Source organism: Gymnoscopelus microlampas, assembly GCF_963454915.1.
Source record: "Gymnoscopelus microlampas genome assembly, chromosome: 13".
Taxonomy (NCBI): Eukaryota; Metazoa; Chordata; class Actinopteri; order Myctophiformes; family Myctophidae; genus Gymnoscopelus; species Gymnoscopelus microlampas.
In genome coordinates, this window is record NC_139950.1 from 43,203,683 (window position 1) to 43,221,149 (window position 17,467).

Sequence of the window (17,467 nt, forward strand, 5' to 3'; positions counted from 1 at the left end):
TTGTATACATATATTTACTGTATGCACAGGCCATATTTTCCACTAGGCCAAGTAGTGTAATAGACCTTTAGCGGGTATAGATTGTATCTCTCACTATCCACATGTGGATTGACTGTTCATTTCTACCCAGACTACTGGATGTGTACACTTGGACTCAATTTATACCTGTTAATATACTGTTAATGTGTTTTAGATCATGTTTAAATGATTCTTAGATGTTCTACAATCATTTACTAATGTATATGAATGGTTTGTCTATGATTAGTTATGTATCTACATATAGCTTATACATATTATATAACTCTAGCTACAAATTATTTAATAATCATTTACAAATTGATACATATGGCTTATTCATGAACAATTTACTACTTACTAATACATTATAAATACTTTTTTAACCATGGTTATAAATGATTTATTATCATTTACAGATTAAACAAAGAGTTTGTTCATGATTAATGAATTGTCTACAAACTGCTTATAAATGTTTTATAACAGGGCATTGTTATGAAGATCTACCGTTGTTTTTTCATTAACCCCTTGTGGATACAAGGCATCCATATTCTGGGCAGAACAAGGATATTTGGTGTAGACAGAATGAATAAGTACAGAGACAACTCAGGTCCAGTTGTCTAAGTCTGGAGGGTTTATTATAGGGTATATATAATAATATAGGGTATTATATGTATATGAGCTGTTTGAACTTGTAAGATGTTTCTCATTGAATCAATAAGAGACACGTCTTTTAGTTTCCAAATAAGGAACAAAGTGCATCCCTTATCAGTTCAACATGTTTGGCGTTGTGTTTATAGTAACTACAGTCATCATATTGCACACAAGCACACACACACATACACACACACACACACACACACACACACACACACACACACACACACACACACACACACACACACACACACTGTGATTATATCATTATTACCTTGAACATTCGTCATAAAAAGGAGAACAAAAAAAGAATCAATCAAGAAGATGGTTTATTTGTCACTCACTTAGTACAATAACTGAAATATTGATGGGACATGTTCAGCAAAGACAGTGATAACAAAACAATGCAATATAACAACTAGGTGTAATGAAGTTAAACATACCATGATGACAGGTATGGTATCTATAGCAGCAATCAGGAATATACAAGAAGGCATACATATAAAAAACAATTCGTACTAACTGGCTTCACTAGTGGACTTCAAGAGACAAGAAGTTGGCCGCACACTTGACACTGGCTACCACTGTGTGTGGCCACCTTCTTGTGTCTTGAAGACCACTATTCAGTCCATTGTGCCGTGGGCCAACACCACAAGGACGTTGGTGTGAGTAGCATTCTCGTACACTGTGTTAACACATTGTGTCCCAACATCTATAGCGGCAATGCGAATATACAAGTAATAGATTCATAACAGCTCAGCAGACGTAATAAACAACTGCTTAAAAGAACAACAATGGGTCATCGTGTTGGATGTTTCTGATCCTTTCTACAGAAGCGCTTGTCACAATGTTCACAATAATTTGTCATTGATGTGTGCATGACATTTGAGGCTGCTTAACGGCGTAACATTGATTCCATATTGACCAAATTAGGATTTCTCTCCATTGTGAATTCTCTGGTGTCTTTTAAGGTTGTACATCGCAGAGAAGTGTTTTCCACACAGTACACATCCATAGGGTTTCTCTCCAGTGTGCATTCTCTGGTGTGTTTTAAGGCGGGCAATTTGAGAGAATTGTTGTCCACATTGGTCACATCCATAGGGTTTCTCTCCAGTGTGAATTCTCTGGTGTGTTTTAAGGGTGGACATCCTAGAGAAGTGTTGTCCACACTGATCACATCCATAGGGTTTCTCTCCAGCGTGAATTCTCTGGTGTGTTTTCAGGTTTGCCATTATAGAGAAGTGTTTTCCACACTGATCACATCCATAGGGTTTCTCTCCAGTGTGAATTCTCTGGTGTGTTTTCAGGTTGGCCATTTGAGAGAAGCGTTGACCACACTGATCACATCCATAGGGTTTCTCTCCAGTGTGCATTCTCTGGTGTTTTTTAAGGGTGTCCATCTCAGAGAAGTGTTGTCCACACTGATCACATTCATATGGTTTCTTTCCGGTGTGAATTCTCTGATGTCTATGAAGTTTGGACATGCAACTGAAGCGTTGTCCACACTGATCACAGCAGTTTAGTTTTGGTTTAGCCAAGCTTCTTTGTTCATTCGACTCTGGATTGCAGAAAGACAAAGAAAATATGAGAGATGGGAATATATATGTGTGTGTGTATGTGTATATGTATATGTATATATATATATATAGAGAGAGAGAGAGAGAGAGAGAGAGAGAGAGAGAGAGAGAGAGAGAGAGAGAGAGAGAGAGAGAGAGAGAGAGAGAGAGAGAGAGAGAGAGAGAGAGAGAGAGAGAGAGAGAGAGAGAGAGAGAGAGAGAGATATCAAACAAGCAACATGCTGAGACAACAAATGAGCAAACAGATATAAAGAGCAGAAATGATCTACATCAGCTAGCTACAGGTATTTTTTTCAATTAAAATGAAACAACGTATAATATTGAGACAATTAATGAGAACTGCTCAATTAAAAACTTAAAAAGTAAAATGATAGCACATGTGTGCGACAAAGCAGTGAAACTAAAAGTAGAAAGAAGGTAGAGTAACATACCATTTTCTTTGGGTCCCTCCTGTTCAGCAGAACTGTCCCTGGTTGGGTTGAGAGAGTTCATCTTCCACTGAATTCTGGAGTCCACAGTCAGATATGATCAGAAATGATTGATATCCTGGAGGAGTTGTGGATAAATTACAACTACATGTTCTTCTTATACTAGAGAGCCTGGGGGTGGAGCCAATAATTGCTCTGAATGATTGGACAAAGAGAACAATACAACCATCGCTCCACCAATCACAACCTAACATACTTCTACATGACCCTCCCTCCTCCGTAGACATGCTCCATCCATGCAACCTTCTAGAAACTGTTGACTTTCTGTTACAAGAGAACCAAGAGCATCCATTTGTGGATGAATTGACGTGTAATCTTCAAGTAATTCAAATATATATTCTAATTCTTATAAGATTAATATAAAATATGTGAATATTGACACCCAGTATTTATGAATGCATATATTATGAAATGCATGTACAGCAAATAGACAATCAGTATTTTCAGACTTACACAATGTTGTATTCACTCATAATGAATATATGAGTGAATATGAAATAATTCTCTCATCGGAGCCAGGTCTTAAGATGAGATGTACAACGTTCTGCTTATTAACCCCATGTGTCATGGTGAGAGTTCAAGTTGCCATAGCTGACCAAATTAGATGTTTTATTGTCAAGGCATTTTTCTGTCAAAGTTGTTTTCATTGAAGTATATTTAAGCGTTTTACTGTTCTAAACCCTAGTGGTGGTGGGCTGCTTTGTGAATGTAACGTGAGGAATTAAGTTACCATAAACACATTATATAAATAGTTCAACTCAAACTATCTCTGATATGAAAAGTGAAATATACATTTAATTTCACCTTTTTCTGTAATGGTCATTACTGGTCAACAATACAACCTGGTGTGGTGAAGGAATAACTGCTTGCTATATTCTGTTCATAGTCTTCATTGTACATCACAGCTTCTTAATTTATTTGGCAAACATGTTTTTTAGAAATATCTCCCTCACCCACTTCACACCTGCACTGCAACATTCCTTTTGTCTTGTGAATGATGCTTAGCGGCCTTTAGAAAATGACCTAATCCATGCAAATGTGGTCATTGATTACATGATGAGTCATGATGGAATAATTTGACCCCAAATAACAGGCTTTTGTGGATTAACATGGTCATATTTTGTTTCCAGAATAGCATTATGGAATGTCAAAGTTACACATGTGTATACTAACCCTATTTAGGAGAAATCAAGGAAGGGGAGCCATCTGAGAGCTTCATGCTCAAAGTTAAATACGTTCTGTCAGTTTTGTCAAAAATCTATCATTTGGACAATGTACTATTTCACTTGAGTATAGCTACCTTCTCTTTTAGCCTTTAGTCTGGTCTGATTCTCTACAGAACTGTTGTTATTCTGATTCTGATTCTGTTATTGTTGTACAGTCTAACATTATGTGTAGACTGTACAACTGTGTCTCTCACATAACAGACATCGCATGTATAAACCCTGGTGGTGGTGTGCTACTAGAGAATGACACATGATTGCTGAAGTTAACATAGGTTACATAGTTCACCTCAAACTATCTCGGATTTGAAAAGTAAACCACATTGAGAACCATTGAAATATATAGTTCATTGAAGTTCCTAGAAACCTCAATTGTGTGTGTTATGATTGTTCCGAATTCCTTCAGAACAATACAACCTAGTGTGCTGAAGGAACAATTGCTTGGTATATTTTATTTATAGTGTGTCATTGTACATAACAGCATTTTAAGTTATTTGACTGAACATAATATGTTATATATAAGTACAAGGTATGTTATTGCTTCCCTAACACCAAGTGTCTTCCATGTGATTACATTAAATTGCCAGAAACACAGTAAACCAGCAACACATTGCAGTATCTTGACTTTAAATGTTTATTACACACAAGTCAAAATACACACAAATAGTCCATTGTGTGTGTATATGGGGTCCATTGCTATGGTTTAGAAGTAGTCGCAGAATAGTAGTATCAACAGTAGTACTAGTAGTAATCTTTCAATTGTTTAATCATTTGCTATTGTGTGTATGTTAACTACAGTATAACTTTATAGAGTAAACAGTTCATGGCCAGGTTCTTGGTCACAGCAATTTAGGCACACTGTGTATTTAACAAATTAACCAGAATGTATTATTTAAAAGTAATTAACTATAGACTAACTTTACTTCTACATAATCAACATCACTTTTTGCTTTAGGAGCAACGAGGGACCACTGCACATTGGTTTACTCACAACCAACAGACATAAACACACTGTTGTTAGGGTTTAGTTCAAAACATGTACAGAAACACAAACACTAAATATGTATTAGGCTACTATGCAACTAAATATACCAGTGATTCTCTGATGTAATTCAATATATTAATGTATTAATATGAAAGGCCCCAAGGTTCATTAAAGGCCATGTGCCCATCATTATCGCATGTAATTTAATCATTAGAAAAGGGTAGAACCAGTTTTGGTGAATAATCTTTTGTTATAATGTGTTTATATGATTGGTTAGAAATGCAGCTTTTCTATTACTGATCACAAACACGCTTTTTTTGTTACTACCACACTCTGACTTGACTTCTCTGGTGCGAGGTCCTCTTAAATTGTACATAGATAATACATATGCACCTTGAATGTGTATACTAATTCCTCTACATATTTTGAAATAAGTTCCAATGCGAAGTCAGTCTTTAGATTTGCATTCTGGGTGATCACTCTTAATACAGATGTAAATGCCTCAAAGAGGACAACAATCACCTCCCCTCTCAGAGGGGGAAAGAAGGGTAAACATGTTTGACACTCTTTGTTTGAACTGATCAAAGCTATGATCATGATGATCATGATGAGTCAGGCTATAAACCTACAGCAAAGAGAAGATGTCACTGTGTGTCTCACTTAACCACTTTGGTAAATTTAACATATCATTGATTAAGTCTTAATAATAGATTTTCTATAAACCACAAAGAAACTCAATATATACCAATATAAAAATAATTTACAGATGAATTCCAACTCATTCAATGACATTATTTAATGATGAATAAAATTGAGTTGTAATACTGTTTTAATGTGTTTTAGATCATGTTTAAAGGATTCTTAAATGTTCTACAATAATTTACCAATGTATATGAATGGTTTGTCTATGATTAGTTATGTATATACATATAGCTTATACATATTATATAACTCTAGCTACAAATTATTTAATAATAATTTACAAATCGATACATATGGCTTATTCATGAACAATTTACTACTTACTAATACATTATCAATACTTTTTTTAAACCATGGTTATAAATGATTTATTATCATTTACAGATTTAAACAAAGAGTTTGTTCATGATTAACCCTGCAAGGCCCAGATTCTTTTCAAGTTGTGATGATTCCTGGCTCTGTGGGGGGTATTTATATGCAAATATCCTGGCCAATGGCATTGTAAGACTAAACAATAGGACCCAATGAGGATTTAGAGGTGAAAAAAATAACAAATAACAGAAAAGAAAAATGATTTAAACTAATTTCTTTATAAAACATACATGTGATCGTGCGATCACACTGGGCCTTGCAGGGTTAATGAATTGTCTACAAACTGCTTATAAATGTTTTATAACGGGGCATTGTTATGAAGATCTACCGTTGTTTTTTCATTAACCCCTTGTATCCCAGCATCCATATTCTGGGCAGAACAAGGATATTTGGTGTAGACAGAATGAATAAGTACAGAGACAACTCAGGTCCAGTTGTCTAAGTCTGGAGGGTTTATTATAGGGTATATATAATAATATAGGGTATTATATGTATATGAGCTGTTTGAACTTGTAAGATGTTTCTCATTGAATCAATAAGAGACACGTCTTTTAGTTATCAGTTCAACATGTTTGGCGTTGTGTTTATAGTAACTACAGTCATCATATTGCACACACACACACACACACACACACACACACACACACACACACACACACACACACACACACACACACACACACACACACACACACACACACACACACACACTTACTGTGATTGTATCATTATTATCGTGAACATTTGTCATACAAGAAAAAAGGAGAACAAACAAAGAATCAATCAAGAAGATGGTTTATTTGTCACTCACTTAGTACAATAACTGAAATATTGATGGGACATGTTCAGACAGTGATAACAAAACAATGCAATATAACAACTAGGTGTAATGAAGTTAAACATACCATGATGACAGGTATGGTACCTATAGCAGCAATCAGGAATATACAAGAAGGCATACCTATAAAAAGCAATTCGTACTAACTGGCTTCAACACCAGACACCACCTTACCTGTGTTTTCTAATCATGACTTTGAAAACTACATGCACCACTTGTGTGTTAACACATTATTAAATAGTGGACTTCAAGAGACTTCAAGGTGGCCGCACACTTGACACTGGCTAAACACATTGTGTCCCAACATCTATAGCGGCAATGCGAATATACATGTAATAGATTCATAACAGCTCAGCAGACGTAATAAACAACTGCTTAAAAGAACAACAATGGGTCATCGTGTTGGCTGTTTCTGATCCTTTATACAGAAGCGCTTGTCACAATGTTCACAATAATTTGTCATCGATGTGTGTGCATGACATTTGAGGCTGCTTAACGGTGTAACATTGATTCCATATTGACCAAATTAGGAGTTCTCTCCAGTGTGAATTCTCTGGTGTCTTTTAAGGCTGGACATCGCAGAGAAGTGTTTACCACACAGTACACATCCATAGGTTTTCTCTCCAGTGTGCATTCTCTGGTGTTTTTTAAGGTTGGCCATTTGAGAGAATTGTTGTCCACACTGGTCACAGCCATAGGGTTTCTCTCCAGTGTGAATTCTCTGGTGTTTTTTAAGGTTGGACATCTCAGAGAAGTGTTGTCCACACTGATCACATCCATAGGGTTTCTCTCCAGTGTGAATTCTATGGTGTCTTTTAAGGCTGGACATCATAGAGAAGTGTTGACCACACTGATCACATCCATAGGGTTTCTCTCCGGTGTGAATTCTCTGGTGTATTTTAAGGGTGGACATCTCAGAGAAGTGTTGTCCACACTGGTCACATCCATAGGGTTTCTCTCCAGTGTGAATTCTCTGGTGTTTTTTAAGGGTGGACATCTCAGAGAAGTGTTGTCCACACTGGTCACATCCATATGGTTTCTCTCCATTGTGAATTCTCTGGTGTTTTTTAAGGCTGGACATCATAGAGAAGTGTTGTCCACACTGGTCACATCCATATGGTTTCTCTCCAGTGTGAATTCTCTGGTGTTTTTTAAGGGTGGCCATCTGAGAGAAGTGTTGTCCACACTGGTCACATCCATATGGTTTCTCTCCGGTGTGAATTCTCTGGTGTGTTTTAAGGATGGACAAACTAGAGAAGTGTTGTCCACACTGATCACATCCATAGGGTTTCTCTCCAGTGTGAATTCTCTGGTGTGTTTTCAGGTTGGCCATTGTAGAGAAGTGTTGTCCACACTGGTCACATCCATAAGGTTTCTCTCCAGTGTGAATTCTCTGGTGTATTTTAAGGGTGGACATCTCAGAGAAGTGTTGTCCACACTGGTCACATCCATAGGGTTTCTCTCCAGTGTGAATTCTCTGGTGTATTTTAAGGGTGGACATCTCAGAGAAGTGTTGTCCACACGTGTCACATCCATATGGTTTCTCTCCAGTGTGAATTCTCTGGTGTGTTTTAAGGGTGGACATCCTAGAGAAGTGTTGACCACACTGATCACATCCGTAGGGTTTCTCTCCAGTGTGAATTCTCTGGTGTGTTTTCAGGTTGGCCATTTTAGAGAAATGTTGTCCACACTGATCACAGCAGTGTAGTTTTGGTTTAGCAAAGCTTCTTTGTTCATTCGACACTGGATTGCAGAAAGACAAAGACAATATGAGAGATGGGAATATATATGTGTGTGTAGAGAGAGAGAGAGAGAGAGAGAGAGAGAGAGAGAGAGAGAGAGAGAGAGAGAGAGAGAGAGAGAGAGAGAGAGAGAGAGAGAGAGAGAGAGAGAGAGAGAGAGAGAGAGAGAGAGAGAGAGAGAGAGATCAAACATCAAACAAGCAACATGCTGAGACAACACATGAGCAAACAGACATAAAGAGCAGAAATGATCTACATCAAAGCTACAGGTCATTTTTTCAATTAAAATGAAACAACGTATATTAATGAGACAACTGCTCAATTAAAAACTTAAAAAGTAAAGTGATAACACATTTGGTTCGACTAAGCAGTGAAACTAAAAATAGGAAAGTAGGTAGAGAAAGTAACATACCATTTTCTTTGGGTCCCTCCCTGTTCAGCAGAACTGTCCCTGGTTGGGTTGAGAGAGTTCATCTTCCACTGAATTCTGGAGTCCACAGTCAGTAATGATTGATATCCTGGAGGAGTTGTGGATAAATTACAACTACAAGTTCTTCTTATACTAGAGAGCCTGGGGGTGGAGCCAGTAACTGCTCTGAATGATTGGACAAAGAGATCAATACAACCATCTGTCACCAATCACAACCTAACATACTTCTACATGACCCTACAAGTGCTCGCCCCTCCCTCCTCCCCAGACATGCTCCATCCATGCAACCTTCTAGAAACTGTTCTGTTACAAGAGAACCAAGAGCATCCATTTGTGGATGAATTGATTTGTAATCTTCATGTAATTCAAATATATCTTATTTCTTATAAGATTAATATAAATATATGAATATGACACCCTGTATTTATAAATTCATATTTTGAAATACATTTAAGCAAATAGACATCAGTATTTTCAGACTTACACAATGTTGCATTCACTCATAATGAATATATGAGTGAATATGAAATAATTATCTCATCCGAGCCAGGTCTTAAGATGAGATGGAAACGTTCTGCTTATTAACCCCATGTGTCATGGTGAGAGGTCAAGGTGCATAGCTGACCTAATGAGATGTTTTAATTGTCCAAGGCATTTTTCTGTCAAGTTGTTTTCATTGAAGTATATTTAAGTGTTTGTTGTCTAACCCTGGTGGTGGTGGCTGCTTTGTGAATGTAACATGATTAATTAAGTTACCATAAACACATTACATAAATAGTTCACCTCAAACTATCTCTGATATGAAAAGTGAAATATAAATTAATGGTCATTACTGGTCAACAATACAACCTGGTGTGGTGAAGGAATAACTGCTTGCTATATTCTGTTCATAGTCTTCATTGTACATCACAGCTTCTTAATTTATTTGGCAAACATGTTTTTTAGAAATATCTCCCTCACCCACTTCACACCTGCACTGCAACATTCCTTTTGTCTTAGAATAACATTATGGAATGTTAAAGTTACACATGTGTATACTAACCCTATTTAGGAGAAATCAAGGAAGGGGAGCCATCTGAGAGCTTCATGCTCAAAGTTAAATAAGTTCTGTCAGTTCTGTCAAAAATCTATCATTTGGACAATGTACTATTTCACTTGAGTATAGCTACCTTCTCTTTTAGCCTTTAGTCTGGTCTGATTCTCTACAGAACTGTTGTGATTCTGATTCTGTTATTGTTATACAGTCTAATATTATGTGTAGACTGTACAACTGTGTCTCTCACATAACAGACCTCGCAGGTATAAACCCTAGTGGTGGTGTGCTACTACCCGGGTTACCTGAAAGTGTGTGCTGTGCGTGCCACACCCAAACAGAGAGGCTGTCAACGTAGTTGTGGACTCGTGGCACAAGAGGGACTGTCCACTGACAAAGAACCATTTCAATAATATTTTACCTAATGTTAATCCCTCGACCGGCAACTCTAACTTCCGCTCCAGTCTTGCGACCTGCAGGATCTTCTCCGCATAAACTGGGAGCCAGGTCTCATACAGTTTGGGCGCAGCATCCGCATGTAAGAGAAGGAAGTCCTGAGCGATCTAACATGGAAAACATTTGAAATCAAATTAAATGTGGCACACTAACAAAACATTATAAACAATTAATCATCACATGTACAATATTCCCTCTTACCATGCCGTTAGTTGTCAGGTGAGGGTAGTGTTCAAGAATCTGACTGATGGTCAGACCTCTGGTGTTGTCCTTTATCCACTTCGCCCTGTACACCACCGTGTCCTGCATATAGGTCGCAACTTGGCATAACGGTTGAGAATTACTTCTCAACCACTCTTTCAGCTGTACTGCCCTCTCTTCTAATATAGTACATTCTGTAAAAAGAACAAAATGTTGTCAGTCACTAAAAGATGGATGTTTTGCATAATCAGTCATCCCTATCAGCACTATTGTGTGTTAAAATAGTTATAAAACAACTATAAATGCTATTTTGTGGTGTCTGGTCATACAAGCTACTGTGGTTCCAAAATTCCTCACATTCACACAGATTTTCTGCTGCGACAGTGTTTCCTAAACGTGCGCATGTTATGTTTTGGGAAAACTTAAGCAAGCAAATGTGCCACATTGTTGGAACTTCCTTCTATTTTTCCATTTAGTAATGACCTGGTATGACCGCTGTTCGTTTTGTGTGTATGTTAACTACAGTATGACTTTATAGAGTAAACAGTTCATGGCCAGGTTCTTGGCCACAGCAATTTAGGCACACTGTGGTTATTAACCATTAACCAGAATGTAGTATAAAAGTAATTAACTAGACTAACTTTACTTCTAAAATGTGTGGACTACATAATCAACATCACTTTTTGCACTTGGAACTCTTTAGGAGCAAGGAGGGACCACTGTACCTTGGTTTACTCACAACCAACAGACATAAACACACTGTTGTTTAGTTCAAAACATGTATTTGACAGAAACACAAACACTAAATATTTATTAGGTTGCTATGCAACTAAATGTACCAGTGATTCTCTGATGGAATTGATATGAAAAGTCCCAAGGTTCATTAAAGGCGATGTGCCCATCGTTATTGCATGTAATGTAATCAATAGAAAAGGGTAGAACCAGCTTTGGTGAATAATTGGTTGTTATAATGTGTTCATATGATTGGTTAGAAAGCAGCTTTTCTATTACTGATCACAAACACACTTGTTTTTGTTACCACCACGACATCTCTGGTGCGAGGTCCTCTTAAATTATACATAGATAATACATATGCACCTTGAATGTGTATACTAATTCCTCTACATATTTTGAAATAAGTTCCAATGCGAAGTCAATCTTTAGATTTGCATTCTGGGTGATCACTCTTAATACAGATGTAAATGCCTCAAAGAGGACAACAATCAGAGAGAGAGAGAATGACACATGATTGCTGAAGTTAACATAGGCTACATAGTTCACCTCAAACTATCTCGGATTTGAAAAGTAAACCACATTGAGAATCATTGAAATATATAGTTCATTGAAGTTCCTAGAAACCTCAATTGTATGTGTTATGATTGTTCCGAATTCCTTCAGAACAATACAACCTAGTGTGCTGAAGGAACAACTGCTTGCTATATTGTATTTATAGTGTGTCATTGTACATAACAGCCTTTTAAGTTATTTGACTGAACATATTATGTTATATATAAGTACAAGGTATGTTATTGCTTCCCTAACACCAAGTGTCTTCCATGTGATTACATTAAATTGCCAGAAACACAGTAAACCAGCAACACATTGCAGTATCTTGACTTTAAATGTTTATTACAAACAAGTCAAAATACACACAAATAGTCCATTGTGTGTGTATATGGGGTCCATTGCTATGGTTTAGAAGTAGTCACAGAATAGTAGTATCAATAGTAGTACTAGTAGTAATCTTTCAATTGTTTAATCATTTGCTAGTGTGTGTATGTTAACTACACACAGAAAAATAACGGTTCGAACTGGAACCAAAAATGGTTCTTCAGAGTGATTCCATAGAAGAACCATTTTTGGTTCCAGAAAGAACCTTTTACACTAAGGTTCTTTAAAGAACCATTTATTCGAATGGTTCAATAAGGAACCATTAAAGGTGCATTAAAGAACCATCAAAAAATGGTTCTTTGAGGAACCGTTTCTGGTTCCTCAAAGAACCATGTAAAAAAATGGTTCTCTGAAGAACCTTTTCTAAAGTGGTTCTTTGAGGATCCAATTGGTTCAATAAAGAACCGTTTTATAATGGTTCTTCAGAAAAAAAAAGGTTCTTTGGATAATAAATGTTTCATTACACGTTAAAATATATTAGATTTACTGGAAAAGATGGACACAAGATTTTATCATTTGAATTTATTAATAAATAAGCCCACATATCTCCATATTTGAACATTAAACATGAACTTAAGACATTTAGATTTAAATCTTTAGAAACTTTTTAGAAAAATAAATAAATACAAATAAAAACACAATAAATTGATTTTAGTATTTAGTGAGGACATTTGGATGTAAAACTACAGTAGAAATAAATTAAATAAATACAATCTCACAAATACATAAATAAATAGATTCACAATGACAATTCAGTTTCAAATTTTGTATGCCCACTTCTTTGTGTCATCACTTCCAATTGCACTTATTTGTCCTGTATGAGACCCCCTGTTACTGAACAAGCAATGATTACTTTAATATTTAACAAAACAATATCACTTTATCTTCAAACTGTTTTCTTCTCTTTGTGGGAGGGGTAGTAGGGCTGCAAACCATTCGTTTTGGCCACACACAAGCGAATCATTATTGTTCAGAGTTCACAGGATAGGCTACTAAAACACTCTGTAGCTTCTCTCTCTCTCTCTCTCTCTCTCTCTCTCTCTCTCTCTCTCTCTCTCTCTCTCTCTCTCATATACCTGAGAGAGAGACCACTCCACCATGCTCTCTCCCTCCTTGAATGTGGACAGGCTCAGATCTGTGTTGTACCGTGTGAGCTCTTTGTGGATGTCTCCATCAGCTGGTAAGAGGTGGCCCAGCATTCCACCTAACTTCTTCAGCTGGATGGCTGCCTGTGAATGGCCTCTCATTAGTGGGTCCAGAGCAGACAGGGCCCTCAGTGTCTGGCTGGCCAAGGGGAGCTTCTTCTGCATATAGCAAGCAGCAGTGATGTACGCTTTTCTCACCTTCTGCATGAATGGCTTCAGCAGCTGAAATGCAGTTAAACAAAACTGGACATTAATACAGGTTTTCCAAAACAATGCAAAAGAAAATGTCAAGTCTCAAATGTAAATGAATAGAAGAGGCTACTTACTGCATGATTGGGCTTGGTGGTCCTGAATGTGTCTGCTTCCTTCCCCACATACATCTCCCTGGCAGGCAGCAGCATGTCATCCACCAGTACCAGCTCCACCAGAGTCCTAGGTGACACTTGGGTGATGTGTTCAACTTTAACAAAGCAAGCTAGGAAAGCCAAGAACAGCTCCAGCTGTTTGTCATGCAGTTTGTGAACCAAGGTTTTGGCTACCCTGCATATGTAGAACAAAAATGGAAAATGGAATGAAATGGAAAAACAACCATTGGATACACAAGTGTAGTCAACAGTTGGAATTAATGTTTAACACCCACCTGGAAAACCATGACGTATTCCTTGAGGAGAGCCAGTACACCCATGTAAAGGCTGAGCTGAAGCAGTGTTGTGGTCTCCTCGTGCCACATCTTTTTACAGACTCTCTTCTTACGGTCTCTGCCTTGCGGCGTCATGCCTTTGAAAAAAGAATCAGTAATGTATTAGTGTCTGACAGTCTCACCAAGCTATGAGTGCATTCAAATTAAATCAGCCATCCCCCATAATCAATAAGGACTCAATACAACTACTACTGATCATCTTCACCTTTTCGATTGAGGTCCTCATGTAGGGTCCTGATTCTGGCTCTTGCCTTCTGGTTGACCTTGTAATGGTCCTTGTTGGCTAAAGTGTAGAATGCTGCTGGTGCTGGCTGGCCAAGGGGAGCTTCTTCTGCATATAGCAAGCAGCAGTGAAGTACGCTTAGTATATGAGTGCATTTTCGTTACTGAACAAGCAATGATTACTTTAATATTTAACAAAACAATATCACTTTAACTTCAAACTGTTTTCTTCTTTGTGGGAGTGGGACCCCCCCCCCCCCCCCCCCCCCTCCCACAAATAACACATAATGGTTCTCTCTTCTTGGGTTCCTTTTTCTCATTTAGTAGGGCTGCCTGCAAACCATTTGTTTTGGCCACTGCAGCAACACACACACACACACACACACACACACACACACACACACACACACACACACACACACACACACACACACACACACACACACACACACACACACACACACACACACAGACACACAGACAGACAGACAGACGAATCATTAATGTTCAGAGTTCACGGGATATTAAAACTCTGTAGCTTAGACAGACAGACAGACAGACAGACAGACAGACAGACAGACATCAGATTCTGAATTTAGTTTTGAGCGGCACACAGCCTGGCAAGCAGTACAGACAGTGGCTATATTATAAATTATATTGTATATTCCCACTATATTTTATTGTAATTATTGTCATAATCCCGTTATCAAGACAATTTAAATAACTAAACAATGTGTAGAGTTGGGTCATGACTTGATTGACTTCAAAAACATCAGCCTACGCACTTATTATCAATACAGTAATAGTAGGCTAAAAAGCCTACATAAACAGTATTTCTGTGTGTCAACACTCACCTAAAATGTCCGCCGCTTCTTCTTCATCCTTTTATCTTCTCTGAAGCCGGTTTATAGTTCTTTTTGATGAATCCAAAGCAACGCAATTTATCTAACTTTCTATTGAAGTGCTGCAGGCTCGAGACAACATTCATTCTCCCCGCGCAGTCGCGAGCGAGCATGCTGAGACATTGTTGCCAGATTTTGTGAGAGAAATAAGCAGCCAGGTCTGTGAAAACAATTAAGCCCAAAAGAAGCGACATTTGCAGCCTATATAGATGGCTATTTGAAAATAGCCGATCTACAAGCTCACAGTGCGTCGCATTTGCAATGCATTTTGTGAGCTTGTAGATCTGCTATTTCTACTATCAAAAAGAAGTGAAATCTTTCACTAATATTTACAAGCAACTTTACAGAAAAACAAGCCCGAAGTCGCTTATAATAAGCAGATATGGCAACACCGCTCAGGGCCCATAATGCACTTCTCTGTAAAAAAAAAAAGAATAGATGTACAAGCTCACAACGCATCGAATTGCGGCAAGATGTAGATCTGTAGATCTGTTCATTTTGGTAACCATAGCAATAAAAAGTGTTATTTAGAATCAAACTAGCATATTATTTGCCAATTGCGATAAAATAAATATATTATCTATGTCACATCACAAGAAAAGGACAAGAAATGTAAAATAAAATAAAATAAAATAAAATAAAATAAAATAAAATAAAATAAAATAAAATAAAATAAAATAAAATAAAATATACTGTATAGGCCTACTGTATACTGTATATATTGGGGGGGGGGGGGGGGGGGGTATTGTAACAGAAGAAAAAAACTTCACAGTCTAATGGCAGGTATGATGTATGATTATTAGATTTTGTATTTATTTGTTTTTTTATTGATGAAGATTTTCGATTTTTGGGTGGGAAATGTTTTGAAATAATATAGTAATATATTTTTGTAAGAAACAAACAAAGGGATCTTTCCTTGTGATGTGTCCATGACCCACAAATGGGCCCCTATCCACTGTTTGGGAAACAGTGATCTAACCCTGTGGTTCTCAACCCTTTCAGGCCGCGACGTCCCAAAATAATCATATTCGAGCTGGGGACCCCCCACCCTGATAAGCACTTGGAATGTAGGAGTTGATGCATTTACGTTTAGTTTGACTCTATTGTGAAAATAGCAGATCTTCAAGCTCACAACGCCTCGCAAGGAAGGTGTTGTGAGCTTGTAGATCTGCTATTTTCAAAATGTTTTCTTATATTATTATTATTGCTAGACAATTTGGCCAATGTTTGACCATTTTTATATTATAGTTTGTTACTTTTGATGGAGTAATGGTGTTTTGTTTTTTTAGGTATTAAAAAGGTCTTAAAGGTCCTTAAATTGTCACTTCACTGTCATCTGGGGACCACCCCCAAATCATGTGGGGACCCCCCTGGGAGTCCCGATCCACATGTTGAGAACCACTGATCTAACCAAACCTGACCAGCTGCTAAGCTGGTCTTTGCTGGTCTGTCCAGTGTCCAGCCATCTGACCAGCTAAGTCTAGCTGGTAAGCTGGTCTTTGCTGGGCAGTCCACCCATTTGACCAGCAAAGACCAGCTACCAGCTTGGCTTTGCTGGTCAGTCCAGCCAGCCAGCTGGCTGACCAGCAAAGACCAGCAGAATCCAGCTTGGTGACCAGCTAACCAACTACACTGGCAAACCAGCCTGACCAGCCTGACCAGCTTGTCCAGCCTGGTATGCCATCTAAACCAGCTTAAGACCAGCCAAGACCAGCTAAAACCAGCTAAAACCAGCAACCATCATAAGCTGGTTTGTGCTGTTTTTTTTAAGCAGGGTAGGCCTATATCTCCATATATGGGCATGGCACCTTTTGTGCCCATATATGGAGCAGACATCTATTGGCGCCTGATGCGAACATATTGAGGTTAGACACTCCATATTTGGGTGTAGCTGCATGGTTCAGGCTGAATTTGACATCAGAGATAAGGCTTTTTTTCCTTCCTTATATTATATAATACTAGCGTGACGTATGAGGAATATGAAGAACCATTTGTAATATGAAATGGTTTGGAAAATAATTCCCCCTTCCTTGAACCTTTTAAATCCTTGAGAACCATATGAGGAATCTGGAGAACCATTTGCTCTATAAAATGGTTCTCTATAGGTG

At 37.7% G+C, this 17,467-nt stretch overlaps 2 protein-coding genes across 2 annotated transcripts; both read right to left on the minus strand.

Moving 5' to 3' along the window:
* Positions 1-8,513: 8,513 nt before the first annotated feature.
* Positions 8,514-11,215, minus strand: LOC311058673 (uncharacterized protein; the record flags this gene model as incomplete). The annotated part of the gene is made up of 4 exons (XM_084076136.1): positions 11,203-11,215; positions 10,720-10,913; positions 10,368-10,625; positions 8,514-8,600 (listed from the first exon to the last, which is right to left on the minus strand). Exons 2-4 carry the CDS (start codon positions 10,825-10,827, stop codon positions 8,514-8,516), a joined length of 453 nt encoding a protein of 150 aa, XP_083932262.1. The 5' UTR covers positions 10,828-10,913; positions 11,203-11,215.
* A 2,061-nt stretch (positions 11,216-13,276) lies between these two features.
* LOC311058674 (uncharacterized protein) lies at positions 13,277-14,484 on the minus strand (the record flags this gene model as incomplete). Its single annotated transcript, XM_084076137.1, has 5 exons — positions 14,441-14,484; positions 14,172-14,312; positions 13,862-14,070; positions 13,467-13,757; positions 13,277-13,315 (listed from the first exon to the last, which is right to left on the minus strand). Exons 2-5 carry the CDS (start codon positions 14,308-14,310, stop codon positions 13,277-13,279), a joined length of 678 nt encoding a protein of 225 aa, XP_083932263.1. The 5' UTR covers positions 14,311-14,312; positions 14,441-14,484.
* Positions 14,485-17,467: the final 2,983 nt, after the last annotated feature.